The sequence below is a fragment of the Stigmatopora argus genome, chromosome 1 (assembly GCF_051989625.1).
Source record: "Stigmatopora argus isolate UIUO_Sarg chromosome 1, RoL_Sarg_1.0, whole genome shotgun sequence".
NCBI lineage: Eukaryota > Metazoa > Chordata > Actinopteri > Syngnathiformes > Syngnathidae > Stigmatopora > Stigmatopora argus.
Window position 1 is genome coordinate 17,091,915 of NC_135387.1, and position 18,762 is coordinate 17,110,676.

Here is an 18,762-nt window from a genome sequence, read left to right on the forward strand (position 1 = left end):
AAGGCAAGATGTTTTGTCAGTTTACCTACACCAGGAAACTTAAATGTCTCCCCCCGCCTTGTTTTTAAACCCATGATGAAGCTAATTCAATATTTTTTCCCACTTTATATCTATCAACTATGCAACTCCTTCCATCTCCCTGACCAATGTCTTTACTGTGCTTCTTGCCTTTTCTAGTTTTACACTACATTGACTTTACTTACCTGATCATTTCAATGTGTGCACAATCAGATTTAATCTCCATGTGGAATGTTCTAAATACACTTCCTTTATCGTCATCCGGTTTTCTATTTGCTTGTTGTTATTTACGGAGTGTCGCCCTCCTGCAGAGATCTGTAGCATTGTTTGTGGTGTTGCCTCTCTTTTCCCTCTCCCTCACCCATTCTGGACATTCCCGTTTATCTGAAGACAAAACAAGTTAATGAGATCGGAAATGCAGGCCTATCAAAGGGGAATCAGTATTCAAATCAAGACCTTGTCTGGACACAAACGGCAGGAAGCCAAACAAGAGGCTGCAAGTGCTGAATAGGAGGACAGGGTAAGGAGAGAGGGGGGAAAGGGGTAGAGAGGGGTAATGTAGGGGTTCCTTTGGTCAAGTTGAAGGTACTAGGAAATACTACAGCAAGTGACTTTAAAGTGATGATACACCATATTTTGGACACAAATCTATCCCAAAAAATCACAGAAATGGCTGGATACTGGAAAGTTTTATTATTATTATTTCCTCTTTTGACTTGGCCCTGCATACTAAATATGTCCAAACAGTAGATGTGGGCATTCCCTAATGCATTGTTTTGGACAGAATAACTCTGAAATGGTAAAAACCTGCCAGATATGTGTGCCAAATGTGGTTATTCATTTTCCATCCCGCTTATCCTCACCTGGTTCACAGATGGGACCTCCGGAGCCTCTCCCAGCCAATCATGGGCTCTAGGCAGGGCTAGCGGTGGTGACCAGCCAATCACAGGCCACCAAATGTGGTTACTACATGTAAAATGAATTATAGCCCAGTCCTTTTAATTTTTTTACATGGCCGCGGTTTTACAGTGCCTTTTGAGGTCGTAAGTTTCTACTTGATCTGCTTTGTCCTTCCTTTCTAAACTACAGAATACTGGATGTAATTAACTCACTTATTCACACATGTCTCGTGCTCAATTGCCATGATGACAATATCACTAATACTACCTCCTAACTAAATAACATAAAAAAACAGTGTAAAAAGTTTTATAATCAAGTGATGGTATAATTTTTAAGGTTTTAAGTTTCTATGGAGCACAGCATAATTTTGGTATCTGAAAGGAGATTGCATGTGTGTTTGACTCGGGTTGCTTTTATCATCACTTTTTCTAAATTTGTTTGTCTGGTTATTATTAGGGTTAATGTTTAGGGCAGGCACTGTGTTAAGATGCACTATATGGTTCCTGGCAGAAGGTAAGGGACTGAATACGGCAGAAGATCAAGGATGCAGGGGGTGGTGATTGGGTATAAAGGTCCCATTATCTCGTGTCGAGGGCCACCTGAGCTAAAGACAGCCATTTGTTCCCAAATCGACCTGTCGACCCCCACCTAATTACCAGCCAATTATTTCCAAATGTCTCTCCTTCACCGCACAGCCAGAGCACTTTAGGAAGAGAGAAACCAAATGGCCTTCCTGCACATCTTATTTGTTTGTACATTCCATTTCTAATTTGTTGTTTTTTGTGATTTTTTCCAAAGAAAAATAGGATGCGGTACCTTACAAATTTATTAGCTTGTTTTTCACCGAACAGTAGAGTCAACTAAGAACTATAATCTGAATGCAGATATTAATCACTGCTCCAAAAAATAGTCTGGTTGATGCAAATTGTAAAATAATAATTTGTTAATATAAGCCATTTATTAACCACTAATATTATAAAATAAATAACATATATAATATTATAAGCATGGTGAGCCTTAGTGGGAGACCTCAGACTCAATACACACCAACGTCACTATTTGAAATGTCAAACTACCCCCACTCCTTTTACAGTATTGTATTCTGAACATGTATGCAAGCGAATAATATTTCCTGCCAATTCCAGCAACTATCAATGAGAAGTACACTGGTCAGTGTTTTCATACATTTGTTAAGTATAAGTACCAACTGATCCACCCTTGGGCCTGGGTTAAGGCCTGTGTGGGTGAATAATGGGGGGATAATCATTCCTAGTAGATCGTATATGTATTTGGGAAATTGTGCATACAATCACCTGATCATACTGTACTTTGTGTGTGTTCACGTACGTGTGTGTGAACGGAGAATAAGAGCACCAGCTCAATGCTGACATTTAGGTACCACGTGCTAGTGTGTGTGTACACAATTATCATATACATAGCAACTTCATCTCTCTTGCTCTGTCGTTATCCCTCCTGCGCTCTCTCTCTTCTCCCGTCAGTGGCACCGGTCTGTCTCAGCAGTCCGATGTGTATCGAGCTGACCCAAAGGAGAAGAAGGCTGTGCCCCTGTTCCCAGAATTCTTTGTGGCCAGTCTCCATTGTTCACCGGTACTTGTATACAGTATTGTCTGGCTGATTGTGAGCTCCGCTCTCTCCGGCTGCACGGCCGGCCACAGAAAGCAAGCAGGGCAGCAGTGGCCGAGTGGAGGAGGATGAGGAGAGGGGAGAAGTCAGCATTGTGTCCCTCGCTTGCCATTGTCCTGCCTTCCCATCTGTTTCCCTCTCTTCCTTCCTGGTTCTGTGGGATAGTGCGCTGATTAGTAAGAACAAGGCTGCAGCTCCTAATAGGGGAAGTCATGGCTGGGAAATAAGATTGATCCGGCTGAGATATCATCTGGCTGAGTGGCGCAATAGTTTTGAACTCTGACACCTTGTTGCTGGCTCGAAGCTTTGATCAAGAACAAGCAGGAATAGAGCGTTTAGATACATTTCCTTCATTAATTGATTGGTTTGAAAGATGATATAAGGAAGCTGTTGTCATCCTGTTGGTCTGCAGCATTCTACATGAACAGCTTAGTTGAACAAGTTAGATAAAATGGTGGATCAAAAATTCTGTCTCGCAGTCAATCTCTCCGTCTATCTGATCTGTTTAGTTCTCAGTCTGTTATACATCTTACTTGTATACACATTCCAGTCCTACGGCTGAAGTTACAGTCCAACAAGATTTAAGACCAAAGCTCGGTCAAAAAATATTGGCTCTTTTTACGTAGCTTAATCCTATTGAAATCAGATAAAACGCTATATATTATTTTCTCTACATGCTGTATTCTGGAAACTTGAGCATGTACTTTCTTTTGTAGTATAGTAATAGTGTGTGCACGCGTGCGTGTGCTCCTCTCATTGTCGACTGAGCCCGGGCTGATTACCAGACTCCTGGCTGAGCTTGAAGCTGAGTGGATTAGCATATCTCTCATGTCAGTTGCATTTGTAGTGACAGGCTGATGACATGAGACTGTATGATGGCCGTGACCCACCTGACTGGCTCGGCTCAGGCCTCCCTGCAGGTGGTCTCCCTGTTCTACAGGGAGGTGAGATTTGTAGGGATGGATAGGAGTTAGCTGGATGGAGGCCAAATTTGAGTATTCTCTGCTTTATAATAATGGTTTACAGTCCTTTTTGCCCTTTTTCCTTGATGTACTTGTGTTTTTTTTCCGATTTTATGCAGAGGTGATAAGGCAAGTGATTAACATTTTCAAACTACATATATTAAACTTGGTATGAATTTTAAACTACAAAAATTTAGGATTATGTACACATGGTTGGATGGGATTTACTGTCATTTCCCTACTCTAGAGTGCATTTGTCTATAAGCCTCACAGCTCAAATTTCTCAACATTTTTAGAAAAAAATGACTCATCTGGTCAAAGACAAAGCTTCAAACACAATCCTTTGCTGGATTGTTCAGTCTGGACCCAAAAGCCTTCATTACCCCAATTTAATGGAAATGGATGAGTTTGTTTTAGGAGCTGTCTGTCTCTGGGTCCCTTTACGGACTCCCCAGTGACTTGCTAAATGAAGCTGCCCCAGAAGTGGTTAGCGCAACAACCAAACACACGCGCACAGCTGCACATGCAAGGCATGTGCAAGGAAGGACTGTTGCAATACAACTATTCATCTTGTATAAATGTTGAAGATATCTTGTTTTATATAGCCATCCTTGTAAATATACCTCCCACCTTTGACATGACATAATAAACTGTCAACAAATGAAATGTTGATTTATAGATTTTATTGAATGGCTTCTCCGAATATTGACACCAGGCTCACTCTTCCTCCCTTTAAACTATCCCCTTCATAAATCAGCCAAACCCCCCCACAGACACACACACACACACACACACACACACACACACACACACTTCCGTGATCTGTATGCACTCTATTAGAAAGGACTGGAACTATTTGATTTATGGACGTTTTTTAATGTTGGATATTACATACGATACTTGCTGCACTTTGTGAACTTCTTTTCTCTCATATACTTTTCCCAAATTCACTCTTTAAACTGTCAATGTTCACTCGATGGCCCTCAATATGAGCTACACATGCACACCTAACGTAGTGTTTCTAAAAGGGTGTTTTTTCTGCCTCTGCAATTGTCATTGTCCAAATGCAACCACCATAATACATTGTTAAATGAACACCTTCCAAATGATGTCATGCCAAACCTAGATTTATAACTTTCTATAGGTAGCATTTTTGTATTGCACCTGATGGTGGCGGTGTACCTAATTTATTGACCTGTGAGCGTACATTACCCTTGCCTTTCTCATCTTTTCACTTTACAGCCCTGGGCCATCCTGCGCCCCTTCCTTTGATGGATGTTTGCGACTCAATTGGCCAAATGTAACTCAATATTGATTATTATTAATATTTATCATGCTCCTGATCATGTTTTGCTCCAATGCTATTAATCTACCCAGTTAATAAAACGTCTGTGGCAAGCCTCGGCCCACGGGGCCCTTGGGGACCTCTTTGGATGAGGGGGGGTGCATACACGGCAGGAGGTGGTGCGCTGTCTTCTGTTCGCCTGGAGGCTCTTGATCATGCCTTTTAGGGGAAACACATACGCTGCTGGATGTGATGCCTTTGAGGCCTTTTCAGCACAAATAACACATCAATACATCATACATCAGCTGTGTTGTTTCAGTACAACACACAAACACAAACATGCAAGCTGGCAAATGAAAGCGCACAATGTTCCAATTGGCTTTCTTCACTAAAGGCATCCCTGTTTTTACCGTCTTTTTTAAACGTAACACAATATATAACCCTTTTGATAAATGCATTATCCACTTGTTATTAAGAATAGCCTTTAAGTGTGAATGGAACCGTATTCAGATAGATGGAAATGAAGATGGACCACGCGGTAAATTAGTATATTTGCAAAGAGTAGAAATGGTGACTTTATTATTTATACAGGCTAGTTTTGTAATTGAATGTTTCCTCCTTAAGTTGTTTACTCTTGTTTGTTAGTATGTAGCACTCACAAACCCATTGAAAAATTATTTCTCACTCTCTTTATTATATTGCACACAAAGAAAAACTGGTGAAAATGTTGTCAATTATTTAGTGTGATCTCCTGCTGCATTTCATTTTTCAGTCACAGTTGTACCGCAGGTAGCGATCCTAAAACTATCTGACAATCATTCTCTAAATCATACATCGTTTTTGACGGGTTTTTTTGTTTTTTTTTCAGTGAAATAAAAGTCATTAAAACATAGTCACTGGTGGCGTCTGGCATTTACACTGTACAGTAATCTATATTTATACCCAGCGGGTGTACCTCTGTAAGGGAATACGTATGGGTCTTTGCAGACTGCGCTTTCTCACTCATCTCCTCCATTTGCGTTCTCCATGTCTCCGGCTCTCTTCATGCACTCATTCACTGTGAGGAAGCCCAGTCTGAGCTGTGCATGTTGCTTGGAAATGTTCCCTGCTGCTTTTACAAGGGGAAACAGTGTGGTGTTTTCATTCTGAGTGGCTTGCCGCTATTGTAGATGACTCTGCCCCCATTGCACTCTCACTACTTCCATGTAAACACACAAAAAACTCAACCTTACCCTAAACCAGCCGCCACATTTGTAGTTATTTCTTTTTTTCTTTATGGACTGCCTGGTAACATGCTTCCATTTATGCGTCATCCTAAATAAATGGCACCCATTTGGTGGAAAGACTCACAATATGGGTTTTTAGCTTTCACACACACACACACACACACACACACACACACACACCCTTGTTATTTTTTATTTTTTTTTATTTTGAGCTGTCTCTGTTTGCTGTACTGGTAGTAGTATCACCTCGTGGGCAAGTCCTGTATTGCAATGATCCCCAACCTGGACTGTAGTTCATTCTATTTCAAGTACTTAGTGGAAACATGTATTAATTTACTACCAATAATTTACCTTTGTCCATCCATTTGTGACAACAACATAAACAGACAGAATTTTTATTTCTTTAGATGTCAGAAGATATTTGACTTGTGTATAAAGGTTTGTTTGGTGATGTGCCTTGGTGCAATCAAGGTTATAAAACACAGTCTCAGTGGAGCCAACTATTTCCAGCATAAGCCATGGCTTCATTATGGTAAGATGATACTATGTTCATACAATACAACCAGACACCCATTGGTCAAGAATATTTGACATAACTGTGGCACTATAATTTATTACGATACTCTAAACCAAAATTACTGAAGTAAACATGCTGAAGGTATCGTAGCCTCTTTTGGACACTGGACTAATACTTCACAGTGTCCACTTTTCTGCACTAGTCCATTTTGCTGCTGCCCCCCAGTCTCTCTGATGATGCCTTTCTAATTATTGGTGCTATTTGACTGAGTGCCTCAATGCATTTAATGTGAAGTGAATTTTGCAGGTGGGAAAACAACTTCTCAAAACCATTTTGGTCTAGGTCAATGGAAAATCAGCATAAAGTGTCGGTTTGGCACATTTCTCACTCTTCCAAATGCACTTGTACTCTTCAAAATGTTTAAGTCACATATTGCTGAGTTCATTTTTCATATCTGTCAAAATCCACACTTTATTGCCATTTTCCTGCAATCACTAGCCACTCTCTACCCCCATATTTGGAACCATGAGAAGGTTTTAGACTTTGCCTGCAAACTGTCTTTTCAACAGTGGATGCCTTTCGCTTTTGAATTGAAACAGATCAGCTTACAGTCAGGGAAAGATAGTGTGCGTGGATTGGATTGGATTGGACAACATATATGTGAGTATATCTGATGGAGAAATAGGATGTGCACACATTATAAGGGACCTCAATTCCATCTGTGCACGTCCTATTTTCAACTCTGTTGGATTGTTACTTAGCCACAAGCATGCTCTTGCAAACTTTATACCTAGCTCTGAAAACTCAAGCTTTTGTTGACATCCACTGGAGCGTGGGATCTGCAGACCTTTCTTCACGTTTGTACACCTGTTCACAATTAGAATTGTTTATTTGCTTGCAATTTTAGTGAGATTTCTGGTTATTTTCCCCTCTCAATGAGTGATTTGGGTCCCATTAAAAGATTTCTGATCAGATTTCATCCATGCGGGAATTTTGTTCCTGGGTTAACAGTACTATTTATTGTGGAGGGTGCATACAAAGCACAAGTTTGTATTTTACCAGGCAGACAGCAGAAAATGACTGCAGATCTATATCTCTGCATTTAAGTCTAGAGTGCTCTGATTAAACACACAAACCACAAAACACTTTAGCCCTTGTAAAACCTTCAGATTAACACGGTTGATTTTCAGATCCTTGTCAAGTTGTTTTGCCATGGCAACACTGATTACAATATTATCAGGAGTTTGTATATTTCTTTTATTGTGGAATATTTTCATTCTACTCTATGAAGTTCTTTGCACCATTGCATAAGTTTATCTTTACCTATTGGATTTCAGGTATTTGATTGAAGTAGCACCTCCTTCAGATGCAAACAGATGTTTGCGCGGTCGCTTCCAGCCCTCCTCAGTCATACCTTTCCGAAAATCTTTGTTATAGAAAAAGGCTCCGCATTTCTAATTCATCAACTCAAATTGGAGGCCTTCATGTGGCTTGAGCCTGACTCTCAGCCTGCGTTTTCCGGAATAACAGCCACCGAACACAAGCAGTCCATTGTAGTCACAGGCAGCACAGGGACCCCCAAGGTGCGAATTAATGATTGACCCCTGATCTAATCAGGATAAATAGTGGCCCGTAAAAGAGTAGGCAATGGCGAGAGGAGCAAAGAGAAAGAACAACATCGGGAGCCGAGCTGAGGAAGGCACTATCTGACTATGCTGTTTTTTTAGAGCTCCTCAGAGAGGAGAAGCTAACATCGCTCCTCTGGCTGTCTGAGTCTGAGCTAACATAAATATGTTTTTTTTAAAGGCTAGCCATCACATTTCTTTGTCTCCTTTTTTAACTGCAGATTTTTATAGTTTAGATCCTCCCATCATATATTAAAAGTATAATAGCAGTCTAGTCTATTTTTTTTTTACATGTAGTAGCCTTTCCTTCTAGTATTATCTTTTCAAATACTTAATGCTGAGTATGCATATTTCCTCATTTATTTTTGCACTAGATCATTTTTGTCAAATTAAAAACTGACAAAAGATATTTTATACCTTGAGAGGAAGGTTCTGGGTTATGTTAATTTTGATGGAACATAGTTGAAGGTGGTGTGTTGCTGCAAATGCTTGTGTGAGACTGGTCTAGAACACCAATGATGAGGTCTAGAACATCCCGTTTTCCTTTCAGTTGGTCATTTTGGGGCTTTTTATAGCTATGCGGTTTCTCATTAACATGCAGCTCACTGGATGTAATCTGAATACTTTTTTTTCACAAAGAATCTTATAGACAAATTTAATAGATTTTCCTAGGCTGTCTCTGCTTGTCAAAATTGCTCTCAGTGGGTCAAGTGCCAGTGGGAGTAGAGCAGTGAAAGGAGGGATCGTGAAGGGAAAAATTTACAGCCTGAAAACACATTTGATTGTACAGTTGGAACTGTGCGCCTGATTCAAACTGGTCATCATTAAAAAATAAAAAAGTTCCCGTCAAAATTGTTGATGTAAAATCGTCCATAAAAGGCAGTCTTTTACTGCTGTAACATTATGAGATGTCTCCTGGAGCTGCATGAAGCGGCTACATTTTTGCCAAGCTTTGGATAGCCGCAATTCTATGCTTTCCTAGTTTTACGTTTCACATTTAAAACTTACATGTCAGTTAATTTAACAACGTTCACAGGCCACATCTGTCACAGGGTAAGAGGCCAAATATTTAGCAAAGAACAAAAAGGATGTTCTGTGCTGTGAATTAGTTCCTATAGTGTTTGATTTACTCATTCCACCCAAGCACTTCCCGGACAACCTCATTACAATGACAGCACTGAAACATAACCTGTGTAGTGCACTTATGAGTGATGCATTTTAAACGTCATATGCTGTGAAACTAAATGGAAATATAATAAGATGTTGGTGTTAACGACAACCTAGAAAGAGCTTGCAAGCTTGGCAAGCTTCAATGAATAAAGAGAGGCAAGTTAAAATTTAAATACTGCTGATGTAATTTTGTTTAGTTTGCCAACTGTTTGCCAGCATATGTTTAAATAGGATCTTTTTTTTTGAAAATTAACATATGAAAAGCTCATCTTTGTTTCCCTATCTCGTGTCAAAATGTTTGCATTAAATCCCAAATATAGTAAGGATTGAATTATGGTTGTACTAAATGACCTACTTTTTGGGACATGGTAATTGTTTCAGACTGCACCAGTAAGTCCCCAAAACACACATTCAGCTATGAAACCCATAAATGACTCATTCATTTTCTGATGTTTTTGGGATGTGGGAGAAAACCCACTTAAGCCCGGGAAGAACATGCAAACTCTACACCACGAGGACCGAGCTGGTATCGAACTCTGACCACTCAGCCACTGGGAGAGCTAAACAATTAATAATAATAATAATAAGAAAAGAAATAACAAATAAAACAATAATTACAATGTTAAAAGATAAAGAACTAAAATCAGGTACACCTGCTATATGAAATAAATAAAAAACACGACATAGTTTTCCATTTCACAGACATGTTTGACAATATTTAAGGAAATGTTGAGATTTAACTTACTACTGAAGCAGACTTGTAACAGTGAGGTGTCTTTTGTTTGACAGATGACAGTGATCCAGTGGACAACATGTATGAGACAGAGGCCGACCTGCCAGGCTTGGCGCCTGGCAATAATTGCACTGACAGTCCCGAAGATGACGCTGAGGATGGAGTCATCAACATGTCTCCCCTGCCGTCACCCAGACCGTCCCATCCCAACAACAACCACCCCTTGCTCCACCACCCCCACATGTACAATGCACACCATCATCTTCATAATAACAATAGCAGCAGTAATGAGCAGGAGTTCACCACCCCCAAAGAAGGCTCGCCCTACGAGGCGCCCGTCTACATTCCCGACGACATTCCCATTCCCGGAGATTTGGAGCTGCGAGAATCTTCAGTGCCCGGTGCAGGCTTGGGCGTTTGGGCCAAAACTCGCATCGGAGCCGGCGAGAGGTTCGGTCTGCACAGCACGGGGAAAGGCAGCTCCTTCGGATGGGAGGTACGAACTTCTTTGTGATTTGTTTTGACGTGCTTCTTCATCTTCGTACTATCTGTCCCTCACCTTTGAGCTCCTCTGTGCCATGGCACAAACAGCAATATTGGAAGTGCATATGGCTTTAAAGAAAAGAGTCGTCACTCGGGGACGGGGGATGCCGCAAGGAGTCTGAGTGATGAATGAGCCACTCTGCATTCACACATTCACATTTCCAGCAATCACAGTTCATTCACATACACATTCTATCTCATCATCATTGCAGCAGCCGACTCCATTTGCATCCGCATCACATGATTGAACCTCATCTTTGACTGCACACACACAGCTATGCTTTACACACTTGTCTACATATCTAGCTGCACAACCATGTCAGATGGAAAAATCTTGTTGATTAGTGGAGGTATCAGCTTTTCTGGGCGTCGGCCTCAGCGGGCAAGCTCATTTGGTCACGCTACCCGATATGGAAAGAGAAGAAGCATGACCGACTGTGATGGCGGCGTATTACACTATTAATTTTCATTTTTACATGACATTGGACAATATTGAAGTTGCATCAGTAAGCTCATTAAGAAAAGAAAGTCAAACTGGTCTCTGTCTCGTGTGGTCAATCAGGCAGGAAATATTCTAGGCCGCTTTTCATTTCAGACGGCTCATTCATTGCCTATAATGAATTTGTTACAGTGTAGTTTAATTTGGGGCATTCACATTTCAGCCAGGACCTCCACCAAAGTCGGAAAAAATATTTTGGAACAGCACTGTAATGCACAAGTTCATTCATTCATCTAATTATAATATTAAAAAATATAATCTAAATATTCTAATAACATATTTGGTTCAAAATTCAACACATTACAGTTTACGTACTTTTATGTGAAAATTCCCTAAATTTGAATGGTTTCATCCCTTGCCACTTCCGCGCCCTCTTTGAGATCTACATTTTAAAAAAATACTTCAAGCTTGATGCGATCTAAATAAATGATTAAAATCAGGAGCAAACTGTTCATTCACTTATCTTTCATGCCGTTTATCCTTATGAGACTGCCAAAGCCTATCCCAGTTTTTGTGTGTGTATACTTTTTAGTGTATACGGGCCCTATGATTGAAATTATTTGAAATAAAAACTACACAACTTAAAACGTAAAAAAGGGAATCTATTGATGATCTCAAAACAAAGCGCTTGTGAGCTGCGTTGAGGTCTTGGGTGACCTCCGCGTCAGTTCCTAACATGTCCTTCATTCAATTAGATGCAGTTGTAGAATGTGTTGCTGATTATAGCACACCAGTGCAGACAGGCTGTACTCCAGTGTTCAGTTTCCTTGTTTAACATTCATATTATGCGTCGCCTTTCAAGATGCAAAGGGCACCCCTCCAAAAATTACACCCACTAAGTATTTTTCTTTCTTTTCTCCCTCAACGGCCAGTAACTGCATACTCATTGGCTAAAGTTTATCCAACAGCTTATTTTGTAACTAGCATCCTCATGCAGTACATTCAGAGACAAAAGTAGGTTATTCAATTTGCCGATAGTCCAGATGATAAAGTTTTGACTCTTAGTTTGACACATTTGGGGATGTCATTTCTTAATTGTGATGGTACAATTAATCCATTCTTTCCAGGTCAGCTGGAATGAGCTTTCCCCCCATCGTAAACAGAATACATATTGCCGGCACACATGCCATCATAATAATAACTACTGTTTGTGTATAACAGTGTGGTTGCTCACTAATGGTGTTTATGACACTCAAATCATTTGAAAGAACTGAAAAAGATACAATTCAAAAAGTGTTTTTCTCCTGTATGATCCGTCTAATATACCTTAAAGCTAAATCGCAAGGAACGAATTGAACAGAAACGCGAGTTAAAACCTAAAGTGTTGCATAAACCGTGTAATCTTCTGGATCTGCGAGTTAAACATGTTGGAGAGGAGTGAACGGCATGAAAGAAGAGGAAGGCAGAGAGGAAGCCCTCTATTGTCTGTCTCAGGGCATCGGGGGACTGAAAGAGGTGTTAATTCAGACTCATTTCACCGAGACGGACAGCTCAATCTAAGAGCTGCTTTGCTGCAGGCAATGGCCATTCTCTTCTGTCTCACACTGCCTCAATGCGCCAGCACCGAGTCATCCATTTAAAAACCATTATGATTCCCCTTTAGCGCAAGATGATAGAACACCAGGGTCCCAATACAGTAAGAGAGTGTGTTTAGGTACTGCCAACCCCTAAAGACAGAAACACTTCCACAACCCAAAGAGGCCAAAGTCCTTAGAGAGGTCCTGTGTGGGGATCTGCTGTCAGAGAGGCTGCTGCTATTATCTGGCTGGATGATTGGCTTGTCTTGCTATATTGATAGAGTCATGTCAAGATACGATGGCCGCTGCCATTGTACTCTACACCGAATTGACTTGGTGATTTAACACCCCCTGGTTAGATTGAAGTGGAAAGACAACATTTAAGGATGTGTTTGCCAAGGTCAGGGCACGATACACATTCACTCGTAGTTGCATGTACATATATCGGGGCAAAATATATATATTTTTTACTGTAACAGGACTATATATAGTGCAAATCTGCAAAGGCAGCTAAAATGATTCAGCCAGGTTACTTAAAAATTAGAAAGTTAAAATGGAATTAAATGATAGGTTAGTCAAAGGCAATTAACTTATTAGTATTAATAAACATTTCATATAAAAAATTCCAACTTGAATATTTAATTTAAATTCAGAGATTTTATATTAGAACTAGTTTGGAAAAGTTTGTGAAAAAATGTTGCACATAAAATATAAAATACAGGTTGAGGAATTAAAATGTATAGACATTCAGATGATTCCATCCCACAATAACTTGTCAGCTTTACAGCATTTTTTTAATTTGATCTGACAAGTGAATAAAATTTTGTATGCTGCCTTCAGCTATCAGCTAAAATTGTACATGTTCTCGGAGCAATATTGTACAGTTTGATAAATACCTGATGTTAAATGACCCACTTTCTTAAGAATAGACTGTATCGGCCTCCATTTTTTTTGTGCCAGTGGAATAGCATTGTTTCAAAGGGAAACGACTTTCTGTCCGTCTAACATTCTTTTTCTGTTTACTTATTGTGGGGTGACTTTCCATATCAGTGCCATTTGTCCAGTTGTGTGGAAAGAAGGGGAAATATGCTAGATCTTCTGTTTACACTATTGTTGACATAATGATAGGCCAAGATGACGGGTGGTTATTCTTATACAAAGCCAAATTCCTACGTGATATATGTCGATCCAGCAATGGCATCATGCATCTACCTCGCCCAGTGTATGGCAATAAATCAGTTTTTACTTTTCCCGTGGCAACTTACTTTTCCTCACCTCTCCCTCACCTCTTTCTCTTTTGTTTTTGTCTGTTTGAGAGCTGAGACTGAAGCAAACTAAAGTTCATGTCTCTGAACATTAAGAAGTCCTGGCGCACCCAGACACTTATCTGTCTTGACCTCCCTCTCGCGTCAATCGCTGTTTGCTTTCCTTTTGTGCTTTGCCTGCTGAGGGCGTAGGACCAAGCTTTAGCTTCAAGATGTTCCTCCATGGCAATCAAGGTGCAGGTGCAAAAGGGTCTCATTGGACTAAGTAATGCGGTATTAATAGCAATATTCATCATATAATATTTGCCATTCTAAAATTCAATAATATAATCCCAAGATTCCTGTGTGGAGTAAGCATGTCTGTATCTGTGTGGGTTTTAATCCGGTACTCCGTTTTTTCCCCACATTCTTAAGCATGCATGTTAGACTGATCAAACAATCCCAATTCTCCATAGGTATGAATAAATTAATATTATTATAATCAAATTGAACAGCCCCCTCCAACAAAATATTTTAGTCATGTTTTTTTGATGAGCCATTTCTGAATTCAGGAAAAGTTGGCCATGCAAAAATATTTTCATCAAAATTGTTTGTAACATCATTCTAGTTAACTTGAAACTCCTGCACTATTCACGATTGTGTAGCTCATTTGAAGCTCTCCAGATAATTATTATCATGCTTTTAATTAATCAAATCAGCCATGTCTGATGAATAAAGCCCTAAATTGAGAGCACTACTTGTTTAAAGTCACTTCGCAGTGTGTGTGCGTGTGTGGGTGGGTGCTTTAAAAGTTATGTGTAGGTACATGTAGCGTATGTATGACCTGTATGTAGCTTATTATATATATGTACAGCATACATGACCAATAGTGTGTGCTCTTAATTTGACTATGACAAAAACCCTATGTTTACCTACGGCACAAAAACATAGCATAAGCCCAAAAGTCCCCGTCTTGTGTGCTGTAATATCTTCCACTCGCATTCTTTTTATGTAGGTTTTAAACATGCCATTAGCCAATTTAATCCAATTTTCTCAGCTTTCGGAGCACTCCAGTGGAACAGATTTCATCTAATATTGAACATATGGTCACTGTTTCTCGGAGAATCACCGCAACAAGCTTTAAGCCTTTTTTCTTTTCTTTTCTTTTTTTTTCTTAACTAAAAAAGCTGTTAAAAACAAGCCTCCTGTGGGCCCGCACAAACTGTTGTCAATTATTCTCAATGAACATGGTAGTTGATAATGAGGAAGCCGGCCAGCAAATTAATTGTCAGGTTTGATTAGAAGCCTGATGCCTTATCATTTGTTTATAACTCGTTACCACATATGTTAATTAGTTCATAAATTAAATAGATGAACGTGGCGCAAGCTGCAGAGGAAACACAGGAGGCAAAGTCATCCATCTTTGACGTGAGTGGAACTTGACAAACGTTGTCCCCGGGATTGGAGTTGTTATTACCGGGTCATTGATTTGGGGACCACAACCACTCCAGCCGAGCATTTTCAATGAAACCTCTTGTTTACTTGCGTAACACACATACACTCACGTAAAACGTGAGCACACCCACAGACTGTCCCCTTCATGCACGTCCCCTGCAATGCTGTCCTTTATTGCGCAAGGCACCTCTTTGTACATTGCTTTGAACATTCATTTAAAACTCCCACATCGGTCCATTATTCCCGAGTGACGAGGCCCAGGTAACTGCTTCCCCACGTTTCCACCCCCTACTTTCTATCTATATGTATCTAGATAAAGCCCCATCGTTCATCACTACGCTGATGAATAGGCCCATCATTTGGTGAGCCGGAGGGCAGGAACAGACAATGTCAGCAGTCTTCCCATTCATCAAATGATGTTTATCTTGTTGATTACATTTATTTGCTATGGTTGCCCTTCGACTGATAGTGGATATTAATTTATTTTCAAGGTAGATATTGAATCAATGTATATCTTCACTTCATTGCTTATGCTTACGTGCTAATGGAAACCTCAATACAAAGGAAAATATAAAAATGACGGGCTGAAAATAAAATAAACTATCAGTTTTATTTTTAACTTGTTGTTGGAATTGTAAACTGTTTTCGGTGCAGTCTTCTAAAACCTACCGTCCAAATTGTTTCAGGATGTTTAAGAACCCGTAGGCTACAATCCGTTAGTGGAAATCTCAGGACACTCAGTATAAACGTAGATCAGAAAACATACACTCACAGAACAATTAAATTAATACATAGATAACTTTTGTTCACATAGTTGTTTGTTTCCAACACAAGTGCTTTGCTCTGAGAAGTTTCTCTATATTTTAGGTCATTTCTTTGTACACAAAGGCCCACTCTGTACACCTGTCTATTAATCATCTTAGAGACTGAGCCATGCTGTGCATGACCCCAAATCTGTCAGATTTCCTCCACTAAAATGAGCTCTCGCTTAGAAGTTTGCTGTTATCGCTTAATTTTGTTTGAGTCAGCATTCCGTTAAACAGATTATACCAGATTTTGATGCTTCTCATTAACTGTGCTTACGCAACATTTAATGATCGTTTTTAATGGCGTTGGTCAGGAATGCTTATTTGTTTTCTGTTTTTCCAAATTAGACTTCAGAAGAAAACATGTTTGGTTTTCATGTGCAAGTAAATTGCATTTTATTTTTAGTACTCCTAAGAGAATCACATGCATAAAAATCACAGATTTAATAGTCTTGTATTTTTTTTTTACTAACAGAGGACATTAGAGATGTGCGATTAACAATTAAAAATGCATCTTCGACATCATTGTCCTGACCAATCTTTAAAAAAAAAATCTTTAGCACATGTAACCGCTATCATATTTTTATAGAAATAGGCTCAGTATTTTTTGTCATCCTAAATGACCAATACAAGCAAAATGATGCATGGGGCATATACTTTAATTAGCTCCATATCGCAACTCTAAACTTTTCTTTTGTAATATACTGGTCTTTCGCTTCCCGTCCTCAACCTCATGGTGGCCCTCCATTCTTCTTTTTCTTTTTTTGTACCGCTTCCACCTATTTTTTCTTGGCCTCCGGTCTCCTGGTGCTTCTAATTCAGTCTTATCAGCCAAGTAATTTAGCAGCCGCAGCCGCAGCTTGGGTTTCTGTTGCGCGGCGAGAGGCCTCATTGTTCTGCCCCACTGTCGCTGAGATAAACCCTCAGATTGAACAAAGTCTGTGCTGACCTTTACAAACTCCTTAATCTTTCGCCGTACGCACCTCCGACGGAGAATATGTACCCCTCAAGCTCATTTCTCAAAGAGGGGCTCGGAACCAGGTGGATGAGTGTGTGTGTGTGTGTGTGTGAGTGTGCATATCTGACAGCGGGATAGTGTGTGGGGGGTCAGGGAGAGATGGACAGAGAAGAAGGATTAAGATGGCTGACTGAGCCAGTCTATATTTCTAATGGCACTTTGCTCTAAGTGGGAGGCCACGGAAGGAGAAAAATGCCGTGCAAGCAAAGCGTTCAAGTGTGTCACTCTCCATCGTCTTCGGACTACCAGCGAAGGCTTTTGTGAGAGGATTCAATAATGATGACATGAAGATCTTTGACAAAGGCAGCATTTGTGCCTTTATTCTGTGCATGCGCTGTATAAACCTTCAGGGGGTCCCGAACAAAATAAAGCCAAAATTGGAAGTTTGTTAACGCTTATCCGGGCTGATGCCCTGACATGTATACATAATGACTCCGAAAGACAGGGTTGAGGACGTCTTTGCCACAATGCGACAGCGTGCCCTTTCCGGTGTGAACCACTGTCTCCCTTTAGAAGGCACTCGTTGAGCGCTCCATACTTCAAATCCACTTCACTCTTTATTTCAGCCGTCTGTCGGCCAGGCAGGGGAGCGCGTCAAAAGGCCTTGTAGTTGAGGATTGGAGCAGAGCTTCTGGGGGGTGACACGACAGTGGATGATGGGCCAAGAGAAAAGGACAGGGGCCCAAGTTTAAATAGGAGCTTCAAAGTTAAGAACGAGGAATTCCAGACTATCCTCACCACTCTATCGCTTGATCGGGGTGGCCTTGTGTTCGTCCCACACTCCATCCGTTTATAGAGCTCTCTGCCCCCACCTCCCCCACCCCCATCAGCCCACCGCCACCTGCCTGCAAGCCACCACAGTGTTCCCAGGGAGATGAGCGCAACGGAGAAGAAGGCCCACAAGGGATTAACTTTTCACATGGCTGGGAGTCCTCGTCTCAAAAGACCTGACAACCCCAGACGGCTTGATTAAAAAAGAAAAGAAGAGAAGAGGAAAGGAGGGAGGGTACGAGAGGAGGAGAACAGGGGGAATTCTTCACATGATGGCCCTGAGAGAGGGATTTTGGATATTGGGATATTGAGTGTCTTTCTTCCCCCCGCTTTAAACGTCCCCATGACTTGGTTCAGAAGAAGCAAGTTGTTCCCATTGTTGACTTCTTTGAGTTGATGGCTTTTGATTGCATATTGCAATTTTCTGGAAGAACGGCAAATTTCTGATGTCAGTTAAAAAGAATCAATTGTATCATTTGTGTATTCCGACTAAAATAAAAGTACAATTGGCTGTTTATGTCAGTATCCCATTTCAGTAAAGGAAGACAGAACTACCGAACCGTTTCAGGCTTAAAGTTCTAGTGTTCAAATGGCAAGGCGCCCTATTTCCCTTCACTCTATCCCCAGATAAACTGGGCCTCTCAAGTTTGTCAGTGAGAAAGAGAAGACCAAAATCACAACAAAATGCTCCACTCAAGTGAAGATGGGGTTTGCCTTTCTGAGCAGAGTTGCAACTCAACCTGGCAGGACAGTGAGCCACTTAATACCTCCCATCTTCCCGGAGTAACAGAGTGGCCCGACAGTCCGGTTAGCGAAGGTAGCAGAGTGT

General features: G+C 40.5%; 1 protein-coding gene across 10 annotated transcripts in view; it reads left to right on the plus strand.

Moving 5' to 3' along the window:
• Nucleotides 1-18,762, plus strand: part of prdm16 (PR domain containing 16) — a 140,877-nt gene that overhangs the window by 38,438 nt on the left and 83,677 nt on the right. For all 10 annotated transcript variants that reach the window (XM_077604168.1, XM_077604175.1, XM_077604172.1 and 7 more), the window contains exon 2: nt 10,137-10,576. In XM_077604168.1, the coding sequence (XP_077460294.1) occupies nt 10,137-10,576 (440 nt within the window). The remainder of the gene's footprint in view (nt 1-10,136; nt 10,577-18,762) is intronic.